This window comes from Saccopteryx leptura, chromosome 3 (assembly GCF_036850995.1).
Source record: "Saccopteryx leptura isolate mSacLep1 chromosome 3, mSacLep1_pri_phased_curated, whole genome shotgun sequence".
NCBI classification, from domain to species: domain Eukaryota; kingdom Metazoa; phylum Chordata; class Mammalia; order Chiroptera; family Emballonuridae; genus Saccopteryx; species Saccopteryx leptura.
This window is the reverse complement of record NC_089505.1, coordinates 171,054,292-171,071,025: the sequence shown is the minus strand read 5'-3', so window position 1 is coordinate 171,071,025 and position 16,734 is coordinate 171,054,292. Positions and strand designations below refer to the sequence as shown.

At 37.1% G+C, this 16,734-nt stretch overlaps 1 protein-coding gene across 2 annotated transcripts in view; it reads left to right on the top strand.

Moving 5' to 3' along the window:
- Positions 1-3,901: 3,901 nt before the first annotated feature.
- The window catches only part of LOC136400342 (guanylate-binding protein 6-like), a 38,226-nt gene continuing 25,393 nt past the window's right edge, over positions 3,902-16,734 (top strand). For both annotated transcript variants that reach the window (XM_066376848.1, XM_066376849.1), the window contains exons 1-3: positions 3,902-4,342; positions 9,116-9,319; positions 12,456-12,583. In XM_066376848.1, the coding sequence (XP_066232945.1) occupies positions 9,130-9,319; positions 12,456-12,583 (318 nt within the window). In that variant the 5' untranslated portion in view covers positions 3,902-4,342; positions 9,116-9,129. The remainder of the gene's footprint in view (positions 4,343-9,115; positions 9,320-12,455; positions 12,584-16,734) is intronic.

Below are 16,734 nucleotides of genomic sequence, written 5' to 3'. Positions count from 1 at the left end.
AGGCTTGGTAGTGAGAAAACACAGGGTATCCCATCTTCCACTAGCTCAGGGTTTACTGGAGTCTGGACCCCTCATGTTGGCTCCCATGCATCAGCTAAAAAACTAAAACCAGCAGCTGTCTGTGTATTAGGAAGCAATGAAGAATGTACAAGTTCTCAGTATGTAATAGTTGGATCCTTGTAGGGATGTATCAGACAGGAAAATACAACCAATAAAACCTGATGGCAGAAGAAAACAATGGGGAGTCTGGCCTAGTGAACCAGAAATTAATTCATGAAAAGTCAAACCAGCTTTTTCTAACAAAGAAAATTTATGTTCTCATATTCCTCTCTTCTCTCCCTTTCTCCATAGCCCTCCCTCCCACCAAATAAAAATCTACCCCATTAGTCCTATGTTACCTTCTTGGGAGCTCAGCTCCTAAAATTCTTTTATTTTTTTCTATGTGATCAATTTTACCCTCTTTATATCATGCTCATCAGCATATACTTGATGTAGGTTTCTGGTTGACAGTGTGTTTGTTTGTTTTTTCTTTGATAGAGGCAGAGAGAGAGAGAGACAGAAACATCGAGCTGCTCCTGTATGTACCCTGGCAACCTCTGCACCCCAGACAGCATGTTTAGGGTCATTTGTTATCTATTTACTTGGCACAGCTCTATATTTAATTGGTGTTTTAAGAAAACTTATATTTAATGCAATTATTGATGTATTAGGGTTTTACTGTCACTTTTAATTAATGTTTTTATTTTTTTCTCATTTTTCTTATCCTATCTTTCGGTGAATTAGCTGAATTTCAGTTTCCTATGTCTGTTATTCTTTTCATTTTATACTGTTATTCTTCTCCCTTCCTAATACTTCAAATTTCCTTCACTTATCATTTTGTATAACTTCCTTTAGCCTTAACTTTAAAGCAGATGTGCTAATAAAACAATTCTCTTAGTTGCCCTTATAATGGAGAAATTGATTTCCCTTTTGTTCCTAATTTGTTTGTTCTTGACAGATAATTTTGGGTGGAAAGTTCTTTCCTTTCAGCACTTAAAATATTGTGCCATTTCTTTTTGACCATCATGGTTTTCAATAAGAATTTTTCTGCTTTTTTTCAAAGCACTATTTTGCTAACTTACATTGTCTTCTTCATCTTCTTTTTCTTCTTCTTCTTTTTCTTCTTCTTGTTAAAATGTGAAACACAACACAAAAATTACATAAACTATAAAAAGCACAATATACAATATAATTGTTGATTGAAAAATGAACATCATCTTACTGAACGGGTATAGAACAGAACTTGTCAGTCACATAAAGTTGCTTATTAATGCTTATTATAGTCCTGACAAAGCTTTTAGAACCAATCTCTATGACAAGTTTGTCAGTTATCTTTTAGAATTTTATCAGTTATATGTGCTTCTTCAAGTAATGTGTTTTAGTTTGGCCTTCTTTCCTACTTTATATAAGTAAATTGTATTTTATTTTTGTGTGTGTGTGTCTCGCTTTTTTTGTTGTTGTTCAGTAAAACATTGATTATATTTATTCATTTTGTTTGCACTTGTATGCTTATGTGCTCTATTCTGTAAAGGTATAGCATTATTCTATTACTGAGAAATATCTGCATTTTCAGTTTTTTTATTGTAAAAACTTTCTTCAAAAAAATATTTAAAATATACACTTGTCACATGTACATATGATCCCTTGTGGAATGTTCCAAAAGTGGAATTCCTGAGTCATAGGGTATGTGCATCTTCAGTCTTGTTAGATATGGTTTAATAGCATTTCAAAGTTGGTGAGACACTTACTTTGTTCATCTTTACATATGCAAAGGCAACGGGCCTCAGAATTATATTTCATTTACCAGTGAAGTATACCACCATGTGTTGCAGGAAAACAATAGCATTGCCCAAATTAAAAATACCTAACAAAATCAAGTTTTAAAGAATGACCAACTAATATTACACAATAAGAATATACTGTAACTGCCCTGGCCTATTAGCTCAATTGGATAGAGCATCAACCCGATACACCAAGGTTCCAGGTTCGATCCCCAGTAAGGGCACGCACAAGAGCCAACCAATGGATGCATTAATAAATAGAACAATAAATCAATGATTTTTCTCTCTTTCTCCTCCTTCTCCTCTCTCTAAACTCAATGAATAAAAAAAATATTTTAAAAATGAATACATTATAACTTTGAACATAAATCCAGTATATAAACATATTATAGACAAACACTCCATAAGATTATGATTGGTAGTATTACATCACATATGGAAAGAGAGGATTTCAATTTTCAATTATTTTACGATATTGTATTCAATATATAGCTTCTTTGGAACAAGTTTTTCATTTTAGCAATCTATTCGTGATAATGCTATAAGGTGAATCTAAGTCTAGCTGTTGCTACTTTGTTTTTACCATGCTAAAGAGCCAATTTCAACCAAACATATTAGTGAAAGTGGACTTAATACTTTAATGTCTTTGACTCAGAATAGTCTAGGAGGAAGAAAATAGGCAATGAAACTAACCAAAAATTGTTCCAGTAACACAGCTTCTACTTATATCTATCCAGAATGCAACAAGTGTAACAAAAGACTAATTTAATTACACAATTTTGTTCAGTGGTTTAATACATTAAAATCCCTTAAAATTACATATATTTTGTTTCTGAATTATGATTCACACTAAAATTCAAATATAAGAGAGTGAAACATAATAGAAGATAAAACCAGAAAACAGAGACAATATTTGAAGCACTTATCAACTTTTAAAATTTGTTGATGGTTAGAATTTCTTTGCTCATTTCAATTATTCACTTTTGAATTTTTATGTTTATATTATTTTATTAAATCAAATGCTCAAAATATAAACACAGGACCCTTATAACCCCCACAAAGCCACCACAAAAAAATGTAAGGTGAAGAATAGGCTACAAAATTATAGTGATTATCTTTTGACCAGAAAAATAGGACTTTTATGGATGAAATTACTGGTAATGAAGAGGGATGTTAAAAAGAGCTTTTTAAAACGCTAGAAATAAAAAAGGAGTCTAGCCCTGGATGGTTGGCTCAGTGGTAGAGCATCGGCCTGGCGTGCAGGAGTCGCGGGTTTGATTCCCGGCCAGAGCACACAGGAGAACCGCCCATTTGCTTCTCCACCCCTCCCCCTCTCCTTCCTCTCTGTCTCTCTCTTCCCCTCCAGCAGCCAAGGCTCCATTGGAGCAAATTTGGCCCCGGGCGCTGGGGATGTCGCCATGGCCTCTGCCTCAGGCACTAGAATGGCTCTGGTCTCAACAGAGCAAAACCCCAGATGGGCAGAGCATTGCCCCCTGGTGGGCATGCCCTGTGGATCCCTGTCGGCACATGCGGGAGTCTGACTTCCTCCCTGATTACAACTTAAGAAAAATACAAAAGAAAGAAAAGAAAGAAAGAAAGAAAGAAAGAAAGAAAGAAAGAAAGAAAGAAAGAAAGAAAGAAAGAAAGAAAGAAAGAAAGAAAGAAAGAAAGAAAGAGAAGAAGAGAGAAGAGAGAAGAAAGAGAAGGGAGGGAGGGAGGAGGAGAGAGAGAGAGAAAGAAAGAAAGAAAGAAAGAAAGAAAGAAAGAAAGAAAGAAAGAAAGAAAGAAAGAAAGAAAGAAAGAAAGAAAGAAAGAAAGAAAGAAAGAAAGAAAGAAAGAAAGAGAGGGAGAGAGAGAGAAAGAAAGAAAGAAAGAAAGAGAGAGAGAGAGAGAGAAAGGAAGGAAGGAAGGAAGGAAGGAAGGAAGGAAGGAAGGAAGGAAGGAAGGAAGGAAGGAAGAAAGAAAGAAAGAAAGAAAGAAAGAAAGAAAGAAAGAAAGAAAGAAAGAAAGAAAGAAAGAAAGAAAGAAAGAAAGAGAAAGAAAGAGTCTAAGCATAAAATGAAAACAACAATTACAAAAAACCTTGAGTGCCTTCCAAAAAGTACTCCTGAGAGGCAAGGCTGCGGACCTCTGTCAGCCTGCTGCTAGGGGCTCCCATCCAGCCTGCTGCTCTGTGTTTATTGTGGGGTCAGGGGACACAAGCCAAGTGAGGAGGGGGGCTAGCTGGGATTCGTGATCCAGGTGAACAGGAAACATGTCTTTCTTTCCACCTGTTTCATTCCTTCCGGTGGACGGGGAGTGGGGAGAGGTGAGTTAATGTCACCTAAAAGGCTGTGACCTTTCGGTTTCAGATCTTTTCAACCCGACTCAAAACTACTTGGCAGTGATTACCGGCTGAATCTTCAGCGTTTAAAGCGAAGCCAGAAAGCAGCTTTCTTTCACTTGAGCCAGACTCAGGAAGAGCGCTTGAGAAGCAAGCAAGGACAGCTGGGAACTCTTCCCGTCTGCAGACCCGGAAACAGGTAAGTTTGCTGCTAGCCTTGGTCTTTCATGCGCATGGTTGTTAAATAACATCAGCAACAACAATCCGTACTTCGGGGCACATCCCGCGCTGGCGGCCCGGGCCGGGCGATGGTGGATCCGTCCCTGGGCTGGCGGCTGGCGGCTGATGCCCGACGCGGTGTGGCCCGCGGGACTCTATTCTCAGGGCAGCACAGCGTCTCCATTTGAATCGTAAGGCAGCAACGGGCACACCTTGTTCCTCGGATGTGCCGCTGCTTCTTGGGCATCCACCCAGGGCTGCACAAAGAGCCCTCCTGCATGGGAGAAGGAGTGGATCCTCCATCACCTGCGGGAAGGGGCAGAAGTCCTTTCTCTGACTGAGGAACCAAACCGGCCTCCTAGCAGAAGCGCTTGTTAAATACAGTGCCTTCCTCCACCTCCCTGCTTCCCACTTCAGAAAAGATGGTCCTCAAAGCACAATTTCAATATTAAACCATTCTTTACTGTATTAACCACATACACCATTCCAAAGATTGTACAATACAAAGCAGTATTTAGATGAAATAATTTATTCTCATGCTCAATAATCAGCTGTTAAAGTTTATGCCTGTTTTTTATCCTATGCTGTTACCAAATGTATGATGCCCACCAAAAAAGTAAAAAAAAAAAATTTTATTTTCAGGTTTAGTTTCTTGCTGTTTCCTTTGTATGAATATAAAAAAAAAACTTCCTCAGCTTGTTTGTAAGGTCTATTAACACAGCAACAGAGAAGTGGGAGGAGGAAAGGGAGCAAGGAGGAGTGAGAAACCACTGGAACTTCTTGAACACACAGACTCCAGGAACTGTGGGGCAGAAGTGCTCATTCATCAACTTTCTTTTACAGACAACTTGGTCTTGAGCTTAAACCTCTCAATTTCTGACTCAAAACGGCCTCTGAGGACCCTGGAGGAAGGGCAGGGGCAGCCCCTTAGTCTAGGATGCAGGGTTCAGCTGCTGGCTGTAGTTCTGGGAGCTCAGCTTCTGCCCTTGGAGCAGTGGTGCATGTGTGGTGACAGCCTGGCAGCATGTCACATAACCAGAACAGCAGCAAGTGATCTGGAAAAGAGAGGTGCAGGGAGGGATGAGAGATTAGGTTCTTCTGGCTCTTTAAGGGCAGGTGGCAGTTTCTTTTCTTTTTAATTCATTTTAGAGAGGAGAGAGAGAGAGAGAGAAGAGAGAGGCGGAGGGGGGGGGGAGGAGCTGGAAGCATCAACTCCCATATGTGCCTTGACCAGGCAAGCCCAGGGTTTCGAACCAGCAACCTCAGCATTTCCAGGTCGACGCTTTATCCACTGCGCCACCACAGGTCAGGCAGTTTCTTAATCTGTGAGCTCAGTGTTCTTAATAGTAATTTGCATCAGGATAGACTTATCAAGGTATCTCAACCCTGACTGCACAGTAGATTAGATTTGCCTCCTAAATTATTATTGTTCATTATTATTACTATTATTATAGAATCATGAGCAGGATTGTCTCAGAGAGCTCTGGCTGCTTTTATAATAATTGGATCGAGAGAGAGAAAAAAAGAGAAAGCCAGAATCAAATGGGCTGCCTAAAGATTATGGCCTCACTCTCATCCCCAATTGCACCTTCACAAGTTGGAAAGTAAGCATGTTATCTCTGGGTTTTGGCCGTAAGTCATTGGTCAGGTCCAAGCTTGCTGCAGATACCTCCTGGGACAGATACTTTCATGGTATGTTCTAAAAATTGGGAAGCACCAACTCAGCCTTTCCTAGAAAATAAGTTGGCCTTTCTTCTCCCAAATTCTAGGGCAGGCAAGTTCAGGAGTTTATAGACCCATTTGAGGATGGCGTTTAGTATGACTCTTTTCACATGGATACTTTTTTAAATGTATTTTTAAATTATAGTTGACAAACAACATTATATTATTTTTAGTTGGTGTCCCCATCTGGCAGCATACATTATTATTTCAATGTTATTGACTCTATACCCTATGCTGTACTTTGCATCCCCATGACTCTTTCTATAACTGGAAGTTTGTACTTCTTAATCCCCTTCAATTTATTTGCCCATTCCCCCACCTGCTCCAATCTGGCAACCAACAGTTTGTCTTTGCATCTATGAGTTTGTTTCTGTTTGTTCTGTTTGTTCATTTATTTTGTTTTTTAGAGTCCATTTAATACCACAATGACTTCATATGGTATTTGTCTTTCTCACTTACTTTACTTAGAATAACATCCTCCAAGTCTATCCATGTTCTTGCAAATGGTAAGATTGCATTTTTTATGGTAATTACCATTTTCCATTTATAAGTATACCACATCTTCTTTATCCATTCATCTATCGTTAGATACCTAATTGCTTCCATATCTTGGCTATTGTAGTTAATGCTGCAATGAACATAGGCGTGCATATATCTTTTTGTTTTGTTTTTAGTCTTTTATTTTTCAGTTAAAGTTTACTTTCAATATTATTTTGTATTTGTTTCAGATGTACAGCATAGTGGTTAGTGCAAATATCTTTTTAAAATTTGTGTTTTTTACTTCTTCAGATAAATACCTAGAAGTAGAATTGATGGGTCATATGGTAGTTCTATTTTTAGTATTGAGAGGAAATTCCATACTATTTTCCGTAGAGGCCACACCTGTTTGCAATCACACCATTGTGCATAAGAGTTTCTTTTTTTCTGTGTTCTTGCCAAGATTTATTATTTGATGTCTTTTTGATGATAGCTATTTTGACCGGTATGAGGTGACATCTCATTGTGATTTTGATTTGCATTTCTTCAGTGGTTAGTGATGTTGAACATTGTTTCATGGTCTGCTGATCACATGAAGAGCCTCTTTAGAGAAATGGGTTCTAAATATATTTTGGATATTAACCCCTTACAAGACATATTTTGCAAACACCTTCCCCCATTAAGTAGGCTGCCTTTTTGTTCTATTGATGTTTTCCTTTGTAGTGTAAAAGCTTTTTAGTTTAATTTAGTTCCATTTGTTTATTATTGCTTTTGTTGTCTTTGCCCTAGGAGAAATATCTCCTCAAAATACTGCTAAGATCAATGTCAGAGAATTTATTGCCTGTTTTCTTCTAGCAATTTTATGGTTTTAAGGTTTACTTTTAAGTCTTTATATATATGTATGTATAAGAAAGAGGTCTAGTTTTATTTTTTGCTTGTATTTGTCCACTTTTCCAAACACCACTTCTTGAACATACTTTATTCCATTGTATATTCTTGTCTCTTTTGTCATAGATTTATTGACCACATAAATATGGGGTTTTGGACTTTTTGTTCTGCTCCATTGACCTTTGTGTTTATTTTGTGCTACTACATACTGTTTTTATTACTAATACCTTGTAGTCTAGTTTGATACTAAATAAAATGATACCTTCATCTTTGTTTTTCTTTCCCAAGAGCACTTTGGCAGTTCGAGGTCTTTTGTGGTTCCATATATCTTTTAGGAATATTTGATTTACTTAGGTGAAAAATGCCATTAGTATTTCAATAAAGATTACATTGACTCCATAGATTGTATGAACATTTTAGTGATCTTAATTCCTCCAGCCCACTAGTACAATATATTCTTCCATTTATTTGTAACTTCTTTATTACTGTGATTAATATCTTATAGTTTTCAGAGTACAAGTCTTTTACTTCTTTGCTTAAACTTATTCCCTGGTATTTTATTCTTTCTGATGCAAAAGTAAATGAAATTGTTTTCTTAGTTTCTTTTTCTGATAGTTGGTAATTGGTGTATAAAAATGAAACTGTTTTCTGAATGTAAATTTTGTATCCGGCTACATTACTGAATTTATTTATTAGTGCTAATAGTTTTTTCTGTGTAGAATCATTAAGGTTTTCTATATATTGTATCAAATCACCTGCATATATGGCAACATGGATATTTTTGAAAACTTACATGGAAGGTGCAAGAATTTGAAGGTTCTCTTGTTATTCTTCATTGAATTTTACTAATATATATTTTCTATTGGCTTAAAATATATAGTCCTTTTTTATTTTTATGCACATTTTATTTTGAAAATCAAAATCAATCTCCTAGTGAATTAGGTTTCCTTCAAAGGAGATGACTTTTATACTTTGTGGTTAAAAATAAATATTTTGATAACTTCTTAGAAAGAAAAATCAAAAGCTGTTTCCTTCAGACACCCCAAATTCATTTAGTCCATTGAATAGAATAATGCTTCTATATATATTACATTTCATTGATCTGTCATATATCAGCCTGAATTGTCAATTTAAGAACTCATAACTACTTGCCATACTCATTACTAGTTTCATGGTCGTTCTCAACAACTAGGATCATGAGACAGAAAAGATGTGTGGAAACTGTGGTTTAACAATTTAGGGCTTTCATTCCAAAGTTGTCCTGCTCCTAGGTTCTTCCTCAGCATCAGCCTCACTGCCCTCTTTAATGCTGGTTAAACCACAGGTCTGGGGAGATGATGTTCACATGACGTGAAGGCTTTGTTTCTCAGTGATGGTGAACTTTGCATTGGGTAGAGCCATTCTATTGCATTCCAAGTTGTGGCTGCCTAGTGCCAGCAATAACATTCAATCTGACATCCTCACAACATCAGGAACTTATTGGCTCTTGCCTAAAATCACTATAAAGGCAAAGCCAAAAATAGATGAATCTCTCAGTGCAGGGCTTAGCCTATGCTTACTATAACAAAAACAAAGCCAAAAAACTCAAATTGTCCTAAAGTGTTTTGCATAACTCTGCATCAAAGAATAACATTATAATTTTATTTCTACTGGGATATTTTTCCAGGTTGGCAGGTTGCCATGGCACCTAGACTCAACATGATGGCCCCCATTTGTTTGGTGGAAAACATCAATGAGCAGCTGTCAGTGAATCAGGAAGCTCTACAGATTCTTGACCAGATTTCTCAGCCATTGGTGGTTGTGGCCATTGTAGAACTGTATCGTACAGGCAAATCCTACCTGATGAACCAACTTGCAGGACAGAACCATGGTGAGTGTTGTTGGAAGCAGGGGACAATTCTTTGACTCTAGTCAAAGTTTCCTAGTTTTCTTCCCTGGTTACATGAAGAAAGAACTCAGCTCCTCTCAATAAACCAACCTTCTAATTCTAATTCTTACCATTAAATTACTACCTTAGTGTATTCTATTACCCAACTAGTCTTTGTATTACTCTTGTTAAGAAAAACCTCTCCCACTAACGGACAGATTCTTTTTACCTTATTTTACCTGTGCAAGCATTGGGCTCTTGCAATTGTGTTTCCCCTCTTTCTCTCATAACATATTTGATGTGGAATATTTCCATCAGCATATAAAGATGTTTGAATATATGTCATTATGTTAAAATTCTTTTGTGCCCTGGCCAGTTGGCTCAGTGGTAGAGGGTCCACCTGGTGTGTGATGATTCCCTGTCAGAACACACAAAAGAGGTGACCATCTACTTCTCCTCTTCTCTCTTTCTCTCTCTCTTCCTTTCCCGCAGCCATGGTTCAAGCACAATAGCCTCAGGCGCTGAGGATGGCTCTTTTGAGCCTCCACCTCAGGTGCTAACCATAGCTAAGTTATAATCATCTTCCCCAGATGGGCAGAGCATCAGCCCCAGATGGGGGATAGCCAGGTAGATCCTTATCTGGATGTATATAGGAGTCTGTCTCTCTCCTCTCCTTTCACTTAAAAAAAAATAGATTCAATGGGGAACACATTTTTTTTTTTCATTTTCAGTTGTATGAATTTTTAGAACTGTCTCTATATACTTCTGCATCGCTGATTCCAAATCTGACATCCGTGTTTTGGTGCATGCACTAGTTTTTATGCAATTTTAATTTCTTTTTTGTTACAGTTAATGACATGCATTGGTTTTTAAATTGGAGTTAAAGGGCAATGACTCTTGAATTCAACATAACCACAAGGCAATTAATGTTTTACAAACATCACTTTTACATAATTGTAGTTGTTTTTAAATGTAAAAAATTATTATCTAATAAAGACACCCTCTTATTTTGTTTTAAGATTGAATCATGGCTTCTTCAAGTAGGCGTAAGTGTATGAATAGTCCTGAAATCGTCTGTTATATATGTGTCTGTTACACACTTCAACATCAGAGGTGCAATATTTCATCATTTGTGACATGTGCATATATTGCCTATTTTTAAGTTCCTCTTGGCGATCAAGATAAGAATTGGGCTTGTCATATCGTGTGTCATAATTGTGAGGAAATGCTTTGTGACTGGACAAAAGGAAAATGCAAAAGAATGCCTTTTGATATTCCCATGGTTTGGCGTGAACCTAAGGACCACAGCAGTGACTGTTATTTCTGTCTGATCCATACAAAGGGCATCGGCAAGAAAAAATGGCATATGATCCATATCCTAATATTTCTTCAGCAATATGACCTATCCTACACTCTGAGACACTCCTGGTTCCAGTTTTCAATGGTTTTATTTCTTCTAAGGACGAAGAAAGTGAACATGGTGATCAAGTGTATTTTGATAAGATTCACGAGGAAATGGTTGTAGAATCTGAAGGGTCTTCTTCTGATGCCAGCAGTTTAGCCAACCCAAATTGAATGACTTAGTAAGAATGATATAAAAATTGTCCTTGACTTTCTGAAGTATGAGGATCATAACTGGATCATTTGTGTGGACCTTAAAATGGTAAATTTCCTGCTAGGACAACAGAGAGGTTTTATGAAGTATCCTTGCTTTCTGTGTTTGTGGGACAGCCAGGCTCAGGAGAAATGCTCGACACAGAAGGAGTGACCAAAACATGAAGCTCTGGAAGTAGGGATACAAAATATTTTGAATGTATCTGTAGTCAATCGAGACAGGATCATTTTCCCCTCACTTCACATCAAACTTGGCTTAATGAAGCAGTTTGTTCAGGCTTTGAATAGAAAAAGTGAAGGCTTTCAACATATTATTTCTGCTTTTCCTGCCTTGTCTTTCAAGAAGATAAAGCAGGTGTATTTGATGGACCTCTAATTCGAACCCTCATACGTGACGAAGAATTTGCCAGGAAAATGAATAAGGAGGAGAAAGCACGGCAGTCTTTTGTGGCAGCTACAAAGAACTTCCTTGGCAACAAAAAAGCAGAAAACTATGCACTTCTGGTTCAAAGGATGCTGTTGGCTTTCTGCAACATTGGATGTAACATGAGCGTTAAGATTCACTTCCTGACAGTCACCTTGATAAGTTTCCCGAAAACCTTGGAACTGTTAGTGATGAGCAGACTACTGTGGCACATCAAACGAGATTGTCTTCAACAAGTACACACACGAGCAAGAGCTATAAATATAAATTTTTGCCTGAATAGAATTTAAATAAGTTTTGCACAAATTTTATGATTAAAATAAGTGTTTTAATATTTTCTATTTTGAAATTGTAAACAAATTCTGATGCAATCATATCTTTTAGTGTATTGGTATATTTACTGCATTATATAAATTATTATATTTTCACAAAGAAATATGCCCAAGAAGACATTCTACTTCATTATGTTAAACTAAATGTTGAAAATTTTACAATAAGATGAAAACATAAAATTTTGAATTGCAAAAGAACTGTAGCTTACAGAGAAAAACTAATGTCAGATTTGAGATCAGCATTCTCGAATTAGGTAAGAACAAGTATTTTTGTGTATGCAACAAAAATTTTGCTCCCCAGTGATTTTTGTGAGTTCACATCCCATTATAGCTACCAATCTCCCCAACTCCTGTCATTTTTTTTTATTGCTTAGACTGGAAAGATATTTTCTTAATTTCTTTGTTGTTATTGCTTTATTTGTTTGTTTTCCTTTAAATTTCTCTTGATTTTCTTCTTTTCACTTCTATCTGGCTTTGGACTTGGCCTTTCTTTTAAAATACATTTATTGTAGTTGTCAGTGTGATCTCCATTATGTGTGGTTCGTGGATGCCTCTCGCCTCCATCTTGAGCCCTTGCCAGGTATCATTCTCACAGTTTATATTTAGCTCTTCCTTGAAATAGATGACAAAATTAAGGCATTCTTACAAAGTAGGGAAAGCACCATCTTTATTCTGCAGTACTTACTTTCCAGCAAGTCTGTCATTATAGCCCTTCGGCTGCTTAGATTAACTGTTGTCAGTGTGTGTTGGGTCTCTCCTTCCTTTACAGGATTCCCTCTGGGTTCTACGGTGCAGTCTAAAACCAAGGGCATCTGGATGTGGTGTGTGCCTCATCCCTGTAAGCCTGACCACATGCTGGTCCTTCTAGACACTGAGGGCCTGGGCGATGTGGAAAAGGTAAGGCAGAGGGTTACAGATAAATTGTCTTAATCTGGATATTCTCTTCATGCACTTAGTAATTTAACTGCTCAATCTATTTGTGAAACCTCAAAATCCATCTATATATCAGGCAAATTTTTGTTTGTTTAAATCTTACTTCGAGTTAAGAGGAATAAAATTTTCCTTTATTTCTTGGCACTGGGTGAATAATTTTATTTAATTTAATAAATAATTACTGAGCACCATGTTCTCAGGTCTCTAGATTATTACTGTATATATTAGTGACCAAAGTAAAAGTCCTGCCCTCAAAGAGTTAGCAGTCCTATCATGAAGTCCACCAACTATTCACAGAGCATTCTAGTATATATAATTTGAGACAACTTTGAATGCACTGATTCTATAAGGTCTACCGGAAAGTTCTTTCTGTTTCCATCACAAGTTTCGACACATAAGCACATTTTATTTAACACATGTGTGCCTTTCTATTTTTTTTATTGATTTTACTAGGGTGACATCAATAAATCAGGGTACATATGTTCAAAGAAAACATGTCCAGGTTATCTTGTCAATCAATTATGTTGCATACCCATCACCCAAAGTCAGATTGTCTTCCGTCACCTTCTATCTAGTTTTCTTTGTGCCCTTCCCCCTCCCCTTTCCCTCTCTCTCCCTCCCCCCAACCACCACACTCTTGTCAATGTCTCTTAGTCTTGTTTTTATGTCCCACGTACATATGGAATAATGCAGTTCTTGGTTTTTTCTGATTTACTTATTTCACTCCGTATAATATTATCAAGATCCCACCATTTTGTTGTAAATGATCCAATGTCATAATTTCTTATGGCTCAGTAGTATTCAATAGTGTATATGTGCCATATCTTCTTTATCCAGTCTTCTATTGAAGGGCTTTTTGGTTGTTTCCATGTCTTGGCCACTGTGAACAATGCTGCAATGAACATGGGGCTGCATATGTCTTTATGTATCAATGTTTCTAAGTTTTGGGGGTATATACCCAGTAGAGGGATTGCTGGGTCATAAGGTAGTTCTATTTTCAGTTTTTTGAGGAACCACCATACTTTCTTCCATAATGGTTGTACTACTTTACATTCCCACCAACAGTGAATGAGGGTTCCTTTTTCTCCACAGCCTCTCCAACATTTGCTATTACCTGTCTTGTTAATAATAGCTAATCTAACAAGTGTGAGGTGGTATCTCATTGCAGTTTTGATTTGCATTTCTCTAATAACTAATGAAGATGAGCATGTTTTCATATATCTGTTGGCCATTTGTATTTCTTCCTGGGAGAAGTGTCTATTCATGTCCTCTTCCCATTTTTCTATTGTATTGTTTGTTTGTTTGTTGTTGAGTTTTATGAGTTCTTTGTATATTTTGGATATTAGGCCCTTATCTGAGCTGTTTTTTGAAAATATTATTTTCCATTTAGTTGGCTGTCTGTTTATTTTGTTGTCAATTTCTCTTGCCAAGCAAAAACTTCTTAGTCTGATGTAGTCCTATTCATTTATTTTTGCCTTCACTTTCCTTGCCTTTGGAGTCAAATTCATAAAATGCTCTTTAAAACCAAGGCCCATGAGTTTAGAACCTATGTCTTCTTCTATGTACTTAATTGTTTTAGGTCTTATATTTAGGTCTTTGATCCATTTTGAATTAATTTTAGTACAAGGGGACAACTGTAGTTGTTTCATTCTTTTGCATGTAGCTTTCCAGTTTTCCCAGCACCGTTTGTTGAAGAGGCTTTCTTTTCTCCATTGTGTGTTGTTGGCCCCTTTATCAAAAATTATTTGACCATATATATGTGGTTTTATTCCTGGACTTTCTATTCTGTTCCATTGGTCTGAGTGTCTATTTTTCTGCCAATACCATGCTGTTTTGATTGTCGTGGCTCTATAATATAGTTTGAAGTCAGGCATTGTAATGCCCCAAGCTTCATTCTTTTTCCTTAGGATTGCTTTGGCTATGCGGGGTTTTTTATAGTTTCATATAAATCTGATGATTTTTTTTTTGTTCCATTTCTTTAAAAAAAATGTAGTTGAAATTTTGATGGGAATTGCATTAAATTTGTATATTGCTTTGGGTAATATGGCCATCTTGATTATATTTATTCTTCCTATCCAAGAACAAGGAATATTCTTCCATCTCATTGTATCCTTTTCGATTTCCCTTAACAATGCTTTGTAGTTTTCATTATATAGGTTCTTTACATTCTTTGTTATGTTTATTCCTAGGTATTTTATTTTTTTTGTTGCAATCGTGTAGGGGATTATTTTTTTGAGTTTGTTCTCAAATGTTTCATTGTTGGCATATAGAAAGGCTATGGACTTTTGTATGTTAATTTTGTATCCTGCGACCTTACTGTATTGGCTTATTGTTTCTAGTAGGCTTTTTGTAGATTCTTTGGGGTTTTCAATGTATAGGATCATGTTATCTGCAAAAAGTGATACCTTTACTTCTTCTTTTCCGATATGGATTCCTTTTATTTGTTTCTCTTGTCTGATTGCTCTGGCTAGAACCTCTAGCACCACATTAAATAAGAGTGGAGAGAATAGACAACCCTGTCTTGTTCCTGATTTAAGGGGGAAAGCCTTCAGTTTTGTGCCATTTAATATGATGTTAGCTGATGGTTTATCATATATGGCCTTTATCATGTTGAGATATTTTCCTTCTATACCCATTTTGTTGAGACTCTTAAACATAAAATTGTGTTGTATTTTATCGAAAGCCTTTTCTGCATTTATTGATAAGATCATGTGGATTTTGTTTTTTGTTTTGTTGATATGGTGTATACGTTAACTGTTTTATGTATGTTGAACCATCCTTGAGATTCTGGGATGAATCCCACTTGATCATGATGTATTATTTTTTTAATATGTTGTTGTATTCGATTTGCTAGTATTTTGTTTTGTTTTAGCATCTGTATTCATTAGAGATACTGGTCTGTAGTGGTTTTTTTTGTTTGTTTGTTTGTTTGTTTGTTTGTTTTTGTGCTGTCCTTGCCCGGTCTCGGTATGAGGGTTATGTTGGCCTCATAAAATGTGTTTGGAAGTATTGCTCTTCTTCAATTTTTTGAAAGACTTTGAGTAGAATAGGAACCAATTCTTCTTTGAATGTTTGATAGAATTCACTAGTATAACTGTCTGGGCCTGGACTTTTATTTTGGGGAAGGTTTTAAATAGTTTTTTTTCTATTTCTTCTGTACTAATTGGTCTGTTTAGGCTTTCTGCTTCTTCTTGACTCAGTCTAGGAAGGTTGTATTGTTCTAGGAATTTATCCATTTCTTCTAGATTGTTAAATTTAGTGGCATAAAGTTTTTCATAGTATTCTACAATAACTTTATATATCTATGATATCCGTGGTAATTTCTCCTCTTTCATTTTGGATTTTGTTTATATGAGTCCTTTCTATTTTTCCCTTGGTATGTCTTGCCAAGGGTTCATCAATTTAGTTGATCTTTTCAAAGAACCAGCTCCTTGTTCTATTAATTTTTTCTATAGTTTTTCTGTTCTCTATTTCATTTATTTCTGCTCTGATTTTTTTTTTCCTGAAGCTGGAAACGGGGAGAGACAGTCAGATAGACTCCCGCATGCGCCCAACCAGGATCCACCCGGCACGCCCACCAGGGGCAACGTTCTGCCCACCAGGGGGCGATGCTCTGCCCCTCTGGGGCATTGCTCTGCCGCGACCAGAGCCACTCTAGCGCCTGGGGCAGAGGCCAAGGAGCCATCCCCAGCACCCGGGCCATCTTTGCTCCAATGGAGCCTTGGCTGCAGGAGGGGAAGAGAGAGACAGGGAGGAAGGAGGGGGGTGGGGGTGGAGAAGCAAATGGGCGCTTCTCCTATGTGCCCTGGCCGGGAATTGAACCCGGGTCCCCCACACGCCAGGCCGACGCTCTACCGCTGAGCCAACTGGCCAGGGCTCTGCTCTGATTTTTATTATCTCCTTTCTTCGGCTGGTTTTGGGTTGTCTTTGTTCTTCTTTTTCCAGTTCCTTAAGATGTGAAGTTAAGTGGTTCACTTGGGCTCTCTCTTGTTTGTTCATAAAGGCCTGAAGTAATATTAACTTCCTTCTTCTCACTGCTTTTGCTGCATCCCAAAGATTCTGATATGTTGTATTGTCATTTTCATTTGTCTGTATATATCTTTTGATCTCTGTAC